At 38.9% G+C, this 11,115-nt stretch overlaps 1 protein-coding gene and 1 long non-coding RNA gene across 2 annotated transcripts in view; both read left to right on the top strand.

Annotated features, from left to right (window-relative positions):
• The window catches only part of LOC120480869 (NACHT, LRR and PYD domains-containing protein 3), a 165,447-nt gene extending 159,217 nt beyond the window's left edge, over positions 1-6,230 (top strand). The window contains exon 10 of the mRNA XM_089126978.1: positions 4,726-6,230. Within this exon, the coding sequence (XP_088983104.1) occupies positions 4,726-5,315 (590 nt within the window). The 3' untranslated portion in view covers positions 5,316-6,230. The remainder of the gene's footprint in view (positions 1-4,725) is intronic.
• Positions 6,231-6,853: 623 nt separating this feature from the next.
• LOC148969342 (uncharacterized) lies at positions 6,854-8,128 on the top strand. Its single transcript, XR_016149930.1, has 2 exons — positions 6,854-7,121; positions 7,717-8,128. It is a non-coding gene; the product is annotated as an uncharacterized LOC148969342 (long non-coding RNA).
• Positions 8,129-11,115: the final 2,987 nt, after the last annotated feature.

Genomic DNA, 11,115 nt, shown 5'->3' with positions numbered 1-11,115 from the left:
TAAAACAGGTTGATACAGCTTTGGCAGAGAGCACACTTCGTACAATGGACATGGATACAGGAGCAGTGGTTCCACCAAACTTTGTGCCCAACAGATTTGTGCACTTCACATGTGACAATATTGACATCAATGACAGCAGTTTTGATGGTAAAAACAGCTTTCATGCAACTCAAGTCGCTGGATGGCAGAGAGGTCCAGAAGCTGAAATGGGACTGAATGATCTCCATCCATCTACAAAGACTAGTCTTCAAGTTCCTGAAATCATGGAACAACTTTTTCCAGCTGCAGTTGTGATAGGAAAAACAGAACCAGGATTAATTCTACAAACCAACAAGGAATGGTACAACGAAGGACTCCTTGATAATCCATCAGCATGTTTAGCACTTGCCAAGGACATGGCGTTTTTCATCAAACGGCAAGATGCAGATATTAAGTCAGGTTGGACCAATTTCAATCAGACAACCTGCACGACCAAATCAGAGGTCACAACTATTGGCTATATGCCAATTGTACAAGCTCCCGCCCATGAACTCGACACACTCAACACAGTAATACAGAGATGCAGGCACATTGCAACAGCACTTGGTCAACAACACGTGGTACTTACAGTTGACGAAGCACTTTACTGTAAGCTTATGGAACTCAAATGGGCAAAAGATGAATATCAGGATTTTCTGATCCTCAGAATGGGTGGCCTGCACACATCTCTAACCTTCCTCAAGGTGATTGGAAAACACATGCAATCGTCTGGTTTGATGCAAGCATGGATTGAAAGTGGATTTTTTGGTCCAGGTACAGCAGAACAAGTCATCCTCGGCAAAGGGAAGTCTTACTCTAAGGCAATGCGTGCACATAAAATCACGATCCAAGCAATGTGGAGAATCCTAATGCCAAAACTCATGAACTTCATCCAAAATGAAAATCAGGCTCTGAAGCAGACACTGGAAGAGAAATCAAGCAGCGAAGACATTGAAGATCTACTCACATTCCTGGCTACCAAAGAGTTCCTTAATATTCTGTCTTCTTTTGAGAAATCAAACATGAATCCCAACTTCAAATTTTGGTGGAGCTACATGGAGATGGTGGAGATCTTGTTGATGTTCACTCGTGCTCAACGAGAAGGCAATTGGAAATTGCACTTACATTCCTTCCAGCGAATGATTCCTTTCTTCATGACATATGGGCACACCAACTATGCTCGTTGGGGAACAATCTATATAAGCGAGATGCATCAACTCCCCCCAGAAGTCAAGGAAGAATTTGATAAAGGGAACTTTGTTGTTAAACGCACTGGCCAACCATTCAATGAAGTGGACCCTGACCAGAGTCAAGAATGGCTGAACGGCATTGGGAAAAAGAGAGGTGGAATTATAGGTATTACCAAGACCTCGTCTGCATTGAGTAGGTGGGCACTCTCTTACAACCTGCGTTCTCACATTGCCAATGAAACGAGAAATGTTTACGGTCTTGTTCTTGAAGATGAATACTCACACAACGAATCTTACCAATCGAGGCAGACAAAAGACAGACAGACTGAGGACAGCCTTCTGCAAATCCTTAAGTCATACAAGCTCTTCTCAGAAGATATGTGTGATGACCTGCAGAACATTGCAACTAAAGATGTTGCCACCAAGGAAATTGAGCAAGACCTTTTGAGCGTTCAGACAAAAGGCAAGCAACAGCTGGACAAGTTCATTGAAGAAAGGCTCCTTGGTCCAGAGCCAAGAAAGGTCCATTTTCGAGATCCTCTTCCAAAACAAAAATCGCGTTCATTTGCTTCACTGTATGAAGTGACACACAAGGATTCCAAGCTGAAAGGTGCCGAAAAATCCATCAAAGCTGACCGAAAAATTATGCAGAGACTAATCACTGCATACGAAAGTGGCCGCCAGGTTAATCTTTCAGATATACTTAGCCACGAACTGTTAACTTTTCCTCAAGCTTTGGCAGAGAGCAATGGAAAACTACGCTCGGGAAGCAAAGCAATTCTGTGTGATGTCCTTACTGCACAAGTAGCATGTGCTCCAAGTGTTGCAGTTGTAGACCTTGGTCCAACAGCAACACTGATCATCGATGGCCAAGCACTGGTCTGTTCAATTGGAAAACCACAGAAGGCTATTACATTTGGAGACCTTGCTGATACATTTACGTCCACTGTACTTCAATCAGGGACAGCTTTCAAGAGAATAGATGTAGTATTTGATAGGTATTATCAAACGTCAATCAAATCTGGCACAAGGACAAGGCGTGGCAAAGGAATAGCGGCCATCCGTCGTCTGATTGAGAACCGGGATGTTCCACTTCCACCCAAGTGGGAAAACTTCATGGCACATCCTGAGAACAAAGCAGATTTGGCAAATTTCCTGTCACAACAACTGATTTTGAAAGCTCCTGGCGACAAGTGCATAGTTGTCTCTGGTGGTTTTACAGATGAGGAGAGGGTGGAGTCCTCTGACCCGACGGTTATTACAGAAAACCTTAGAGCTCTCCATGAAGAAGCAGACACAAGAATTGTTCTTCATTGTATGGAAAACCAATCCTCAAGCATTGTGGTTGCTGCAAGAGATACAGATGTCCTTGTACTGCTTCTGGCCCATTTTCCTAAGATGCCCTGTTCAAAGATTTGGATGAAGGCAGGTACAGCTACAAAAAGGAAATATATCCCAATTCACTCAATTGTGGAACAACTTTCGCTTGATGATAGTGCAGTGGAAGACATAATTGCATTTCATGCCTTGACTGGTTGTGATACAACATCATACCTACTAGGACATGGAAAGAAAACATGCTGGAAAGTTTTCAAAGAACATCATTATCTGCTCAGAGGCATAGGTCAAGGCAAACTGGATGACCAAACTGTGAAAGACGCTGAATTATTTGTGTGCAAGGTATATCGCGCACCCAATGTAACCAGTGTGAACAAGGCAAGGGAACTCCTGTTTGTACAGTCCCGAGCTCCAGAAAGTCTACCGCCAACCAGTGATGCACTGTCGTTTCACATTCGTCGAGCACATTACCAAACTGCTTTGTGGCGCCAAGCAAATAAACGGTATCCTGTCCTTCCTTCGCCAGAGACAATGGGGTGGAGACTGGAAGATTCTACGCTGCTGCCCATCTTGATGTCACTTCCTCCAGTCCCAGACTACTGTTTGGAATTGATCAGCTGCAGCTGTGCCTCAAGATGTATGAGTGCACGATGTAAATGTAAAAAGTCTCGTCTGCGTTGCTCTGCTGCATGCAAGTGCAAGACAAGTGATGCAGAATGTAGCAATTGCTGAACTGAATAAGAGCACTACTCTGTGTTGTTGTGATCATTTTGGAGAATCTTCTCGTACCATTGTTTAAATAACATTCACTTTTATATGCCACGCAGTTCATATTTTAGCTATTATACAGCTAATGTTATGTACAACTTCATAAGGTAATTTTAGGCCAAGTTTACTGTTTATGTCCTTTATCTGTTCAAAGCTAATGTTAGTGGTGTGAGACACTACCATGATGTGTTGGTGATTTGTTAATTTGTCTCAATTCTTAATATTTACAAATAATCTTTATGGGAATTTGTTTTGAATAAATAGAACAAAAGAAAATTTAGTTTGGTGAAATTTCAGTCCTGAAACATGTTTACATGGACATGTAAATGTTGAAAAGTAATAAAAACTCTTAAAATGACTAACTTGTTCTGACTATTCAGTTTGTTTCCTTTACTCAATAAAAACTACATCACAATAAAAACAGTTTATCTTTGAGCCAATGCTGAGGAATTTGCTCATTTTGGCGTATGAGGCGGCCATCTTGGATTTTACTCTCTACTGAGTCTCACGTAAGAGATACAGCTTGGCAAACAGCAAAATTGGATTCAGCATAAAAAATACCCCTAGAATAGTCTATTTGCCAACTTTTACTCAAAGTTGCCTGAAGATTTTTATTTAGGCACATTTTTGTGATTTCAACCTGGTCTATAGTGAAGACAGTAATAAAAACAAAGTATTATAACAACTTAAATTGAAATGTACAAATTAAATTAATTGCAAAAAATAACAGTGTAACAGATTATAAATTCTATGAACGTTTGATACCACAGTGTTTTAACATATATATACACACATACACACATTACTGAGGGTCACTGTGGTGGACATTAGGGAGACACACTGAGGTCACACACACACACATTCACCTACTGTCTCTCAGGCTGTGGCACGCACACACGTATCTGGCAGCCAGTGCTGCGGTCTGTCCCTCTCCTAGTATTATCTTTATCTGCTCTACTTCAGTCATGGTTGTAAAGTTGTGTATAAGGTTATTAAGTTAATTACTAATTATTAATTACTCTCTCTCTCTCTCTCGCACACACACACACACACACTCTCTCTCTCTCTCTCACACACACACACACACGCACACACCCTCTCTCTCTCTCTCTCTCTCTCTCGCACACACACACACACACACTCTCTCTCTCTCTCACACACACACACACACACGCACACACTCTCTCTCTCTCTCTCTCTCTCTCTCTCTCTCTCTCTCTCACACACACACAGACACACACACACTCTCTCTCTCTCACACACACACACACACGCACACACTCTCTCTCTCTCTCTCTCTCTCTCTCTCTCTCTCTCACACACACACAGACACACACACACTCTCTCTCTCTCACACACACACACACACACACTCACACACACACTCACTGTTGTGTTTTCTCTCCATCAGATCTTCTTCCGCTCACTCTGGATCTGAACACTGTGAATAAACGCCTCCGTCTGTCTGAGAGGAACAGAGTGATTACACACACACTCACACTCCAGCCGTATCCTGATCATCCAGACAGATTTGATTTTTATCCTCAGGTGTTGTGTAGAGAGAGTGTGTGTGGACGCTGTTACTGGGAGATTGAGTGGAGTGGGAGTGTGTTTATATCAGTGTCATATAAGAGCATCAGCAGGAAGGGTAATGAGTGTCAGCTTGGAGGTAATGATCAGTCCTGGAGTTTGTTCTGCTCTTTCTCCAGTTACTCATTCATACACAATAAGATACAGACTGAACTCACTGTAAAGCCCATCAGCAGGAGAACAGGAGAGTGTGTGTGTGACAGGAGAACAGAAGAGTGTGTGTGTGACAGGAGAACAGGAGAGTGTGTGTGTGACAGTAGAATAGGAGTGTATGTGGATCCCAGTGCAGGAACTCTGTCCTTCTACAGCGTCTCTGACACAACGAGCCTCATACACACAGTCCAGACCACATTCACACACACACTCTATCCTGGGTTTGGGGTTTATCCTGGATCAGTGAAACTGTGTTGATGAGTAAGAACAGACTGTACCCATAATGCTTTGGGTGGCGCATGATAAAGCAGTCAGAGTGAGATGTTGTTGCGTCTCTTATTGTCTCTTGATTCCAGTAATAACAGCTGACCTGCTGTCAGTGAAATAAAGAGAAAGCCAGAAGAACAGGCAGTGACACACAGAGAAGAGAGAGGAAATATGAGACACAATGAGACTCACTGCAAACATGTCTGATGATACGAGCCAATCCAAGACTTTCACTTTCAGACATTCATAGATGTGTGTGTTAGGCTCCTCCCCTTCACTTCTGGATCCAGTTTAAAACACCATTACTTTGCTCTGGGTGATGTGTGTATTATTACAGACGGCTCTGTTGATATATAGTGTGTGTACTGGACTAAACCTGTTAGTGGCTGTTCTTCTTTTATTATTAGTTCTGCTTTATCTTTTGATTGTTCGTCTCTGTTGTTGTGCAAATTCAAGAAATAAAACACTCTGAAAGATCATCTCAAAACACAGAGATGAGAAAGATACAAGCAACAATTAATGTCGTGTCTGTGTGTGTGTGTGTGTGTGTGTGTGTGTGTGTGTGTGTGGTTATCACAGCATTTATCATGTTATTATTGTTGTTGTTGTCAGGGTTATGTTTAGTTTTGCTGTTTTTCTTCATATTTGAGTTTCTCTTGATCTTTATTCCCTTTTTCTGTTAACAAACAAGTATTGATTACTTCTATGAGATTATCATGTTTAAATGAACACATTTTCCACTAACTGTGATTTGTGTGTGTGTGTGTGTGTGTGTGTTTCTGAAGTGTGTAACTTAGACAGTTTCCTCTGATAACAGATCTCTAGATTATAATGTGTGTTTTCTGCTTTGAAATGATGTGTATTGTGAAAAGCGCTGTACAAATAAATGTGAAGTGAATTAAAAGAGTTTTATCTTATAAATCTGTTGCTTCTTTCACACAGTTTCACATTTCTTCAATCTTCAGGTGTAAGGTGTTCAACAATATTGTGTTACGTTCTCTGTGTGAAAATACAAAAGTGAGGAAAACATTATTGAGAATAAAAGTCTTATTGTGCTTATATTCAACATTTACCATTAGCTTTTCTTTTACGATGTTTACTTTTGTTAAACCACTGTTATTAATATTTTATGTATTATTAGTAGTAGTATTAGTAGTCTGCTTATTGTAGGTGTTTATTTGTCTCTATTTATTCCATACATCAAGATTTTCACATCCAGTGTTTTCTAGTAGTTAAAGCAACTTCCTGACTACAAACATGTCAAGTTTTAAAGCTCTCAGAGTTTGTGTGATTGATCTGCACTAGTTTTTATATCTTAACTCCCATACGGACAGGATATATTTTAGTCCTTTTTTGTTTTAGGGTGTATCAAAATATCTGTTAATTTAACAATCTTAGCATTCAAATATTAGCCAAGTATCCATTTCATATATGGGAGACGTTAGGGATGAGGAAAAACATCGTTGCGTTTAGTTCTACTTCCGGTAGGGGTCTCTCAAAAACTAAAGCACTTTTTGACCATTCGTCACTAGCCTAAAATGTTTATTAGTGCTTCACACTCCAGTCCAGCTGGTGGCGGTAATGCACCGAAAGTTGGTTTGCCAACCGCCATAAAACTCCATTAGAAGAAGAAGAAGGCGCGTCGTTGCGGAAATGACGTGATCCAGGCGGAAGTGACGAGCCGTTGTGATGGATGAGCCGCTGCTGCTGTTGTGATGCTCCTCTTCTGAAGGAAAGCTCATTTCTCCAGCAACATCCAGCATGAACTGATCGCTGCACGGACTGACAGCTGTGATTGTGAGTTCAGTCCTCCGTGTTTTATTGATTATATGATCTGTAGTCTGTCAGTTTATAATGAGACGCACGAGCAGCGCCTGTAGTTTATATATTCAATAAGAATCTGTTTTAGCACTTCGACACAGAAATCTTCCTCTAAACACACATGAACATCTGATAGATTAGCAAACACATCACTGAATGATAATGTGTGACACACATGAGTGTGTGTTTTAATGACAAACTAAGTGTAATTATAGAAATATCTAATCAAAGTATTTATAATATTGGTAAAACTTTACAGTGAGTTTTCATTCGTTAACATGAACTAACAATGAGCAGTACATCTGTTCATCTTTATGTTATTTATGTCATTTGTTAATATATTATTAAATCAACAGTTGCTTCTGTTAACATTATTTAATGGACCATTATTGAACAGTTGTGTTTTAAACTTATTAAAAGTGATGTTTTCTAACGAGATCTTATTGTAAAGTGTTACCAAAGTATTATTTCTGTTTTATTATATTTGTTCAGCCGAACCCCATTAATAATCTGACCGTGATTGAGCTGCTATGAGTGTTTAGAGCTGACGGAGGTGGTGTGTGTTTCTCAGGAGTGTGTGTGTGTGATGGCTGGGAAGGTGAAGTGGGTGACGGACATGGAGAAATCGGTGCTGATCAATAACTTTGAGAAGAGAGGATGGATCCAGGTGACGGACAGCGACGACTGGAACTTCTACTGGCAAGAGCTCGTTTCATTTCATCCGTTCACACTGACACTGCAAAGCTGAAGTACACACTGAAGCACTTGATCAGATCAGTGCTAGGGCTGAATCCAGTTTCACACACACACTACTGGTGTTCAGATGAACTGTTTGAGCCGTTCACGGTGGACTGTGGTCGTACGACTGTGTCCTGAGGGAAATACTACTGTGCTGTATGAGTGGGGGATTCACACATAAACTTGCTTTAAATATTTCACAGATGTTTTCAGACATTACAAACAAAGTCTGGAGGATTCGTGAACAGTACTTTAAAAAAATTTAAAAGTACCCCTTTCTCCTACAATTTACAATCTACAATTTTTATATAATTCAATGGAAATATATTTTCAAAATGATATGACCTGAAAGATCATAATGTGTAGATTCTGTACATACATTTATAACCAAACTAATATTTTTCTATAAATTAAATTATCATTTAATGAACTTCTGTTGTGGTGATGATACACAAGTTATGGATATGAGGTTGATTATTTCAGTAATGATAATAAGTATACTAGGCTTTTGTTAAAAACAGAATAATATTTTCAGGTTCAGATCAGTTTTATTTTGTAGTGCTTCAAAAATACACAATCAAAGAACAAAACAAAGAGTGGCAGGTTGTAGATCTGGAATAATGGCTTTAGTTAGTTCACCCAAAAATGAAAATTATGTCATTAATGAAACTGATCACTTAAAAACACACCTTACATGTATTTCCTATAGTAGTAACTATAAATCAAGCAGAATTACATGCAAATAACCCTCAACCAAATCCTGATCCTTTCTAAACCCCCCCAGTAAGTACATGTGGTTAATTAATATTACTCAGTACTTAAATCTTTAATTTCACTTTAACACGGACAAATGCAAATAAAGTGTAACGAAAATAAAAATGATTAAACTGTAATAAAACTCACCCATTTGCGGATGTCTTTCTACAATCCAGGCCAGTATAATCTGCTGCTGAGAGCTTCAAGTGTTTTCTCCATGCCACAATGACCCCCTGATCACTGGCATGAAGGTTAACAAAAGCAGAATTTGCCTCCTCTGGTGACGTCACCACTTTTGCCAAATGTTTGCCTCGCTTGCGCCTGTGGCATATATAGTGAAGCAGGCCATCTAATGTGGATAACACAAAGGCTCAGGTAACTTCCATTGTTTCATTCCACTTTCATGGTGTAAAATATTTGTATTATACATGTAAGAATACCCCTAACAATGTACCGCTACATCACAACATACTTTTATTATGAGGCGTCCTTCCTTATGTACATTACCACTGTTTCATTACTGTCCAGTGTGGCTTTTTTGTAAAGTTATGATCAAACCACTATGATCTTATAACATAGTCATTTACATCTTTCAAGTGCTGCACCCTTAACAGAGTTAATGTTGTTTTGACTGAAAATTCAGTGATTTAACCAGTTTCTAAAATGTTAAAAGTGTGTTTTACACCACTACAAATGCTTAAATACAGCATGTCAAAAATTCATAGCTATTTTCAAGACCGTCAATATATTATAAAGCCTCTATACTTTAGCAACAACAGGTGCTTAGAAGTACTGGGGGGAAAAATTACATTACTGAGACACCAGATAACTAGTTTTAGAAAACAAATGAGTGAAATATTGAGAAATAGCTGATCACACTCTCAGTCAGACACATAGTCAGGTGTTGAAGTTCTTCACATTACTTGGCCACACACACACACACACACACACACACACACACACACACAAAGAGTGTCTGAATTGCTTCTGATAAGCGTGGATGTTCAACACAGAGAAAGTCTGAATTTAGTGTAAAAATTCACAATTAATAATGTTTTATTCCTGGTGGGAAATAGCTTCCACAGGCCATTTAGGTTAGATTAGTTGTTGATCAAAGGCAGCAATGTTATGTTTCCATTTAACTCAAAGCTTCATGTACAGCTTTTACTGCACCGACTCCAGTACCACTTTTCCCACATGCAGAATATGCGGTCAGTGTAGGGCACAAACTAAGGGGGCACCGTCAACACCCATATGGGCCCTATCAACACTCTGACACTCACAAAAAGCAGGTTCGGACTGTAGATTCAGGTAATGACTCATGCACTTGTAGATAGTATGATGTAAAGCTGGATACATTAAATAGTCAACAAGCAATTAGGGGTGAAAGAAAGGAGACAAAAAACTATGGATTTCATATTGTCTTCTGAAATAAACATAATGACAAACACTGAAACATAATGACAAACACTGCGTTTGTCATAATGCCATTACTTTTTTTAATTCCACAACATTGTGCTTTGATTGAGTAGCCTATATGGTCATAATGAGGCGAGCACCTGTTTTGATAGACTGATTTCCATTTTCAGTTGGGATTTGTTGTATTTTGATAGTTAGCTTATATAATCAGGGTTTTTCCCCTTATAACAAAATAAATAATTTTTGTTTTGGCAAGAAAAAAAAATAAGACTGCAAACTGTAATACAGGTGTGTCCATGAAACAAAGTAGGCTGTTTGACCTAGATGGAGTGTCCAAAAAAAAGGTATTTTAATAAATGCTTGTTATCAATTGTACACTGTCATCTGCTGCTCAATGCTCATCACAGCAACACTTTATGTGATGGAAATACATCAAAATACTTCAAAAACATCTCACGATTCGTTAATCTTGATAGCTGTAATAGTAAAAACCTATAATAGCCGTAGTAAAATTATTCGAAAACCTATATTAGGATATATTATCCTAACCCTAACCCTTTACCACCTTTTGAATACTTTGCCTCCATCGGTAAGCCTCAGCAATTTTGTTTTTTTCTGTTTTTGTTTGTTTTGTGTTCTCTTCCCCGAGAGATGATTGTTTTAAACTGTTAAATTATTGAAATTAATAAATGCTGTGCTTTCAAAATTGAACATTGTCTTTGGCTCTATTGTACACGAACCTGTGTGTCTTTAGCTGTTGGATTTATAGAGCTTGGGTAGAAAAATCATTGGTAACACTTTAAAATAATGGTCCGTTGTTAACAAGTAGCTATGCAGGAAGTAATAGGTAGTACTGCATTAACACCGAAGTTAATACTATTAAGTAATATGGAAGCAATATTAACTAAGCATTAAGTAATAGGTAATTTAGTACAAAGGTAGTTCCTTGGTAGGTATTTGATTATTATTAAAGAAATTTATCCTCATTGAGAACTACTTGTGAACTAAGAAATAATAACCAATTAATTACTAATCACAAAAGTAACATGTCTAAAAA

This window comes from Pimephales promelas, chromosome 24 (genome assembly GCF_988280905.1).
Source record: "Pimephales promelas chromosome 24, fPimPro1.hap1.1, whole genome shotgun sequence".
Lineage (NCBI taxonomy): Eukaryota > Metazoa > Chordata > Actinopteri > Cypriniformes > Leuciscidae > Pimephales > Pimephales promelas.
This window is presented reverse-complemented; position numbering and strand designations above follow the sequence as displayed.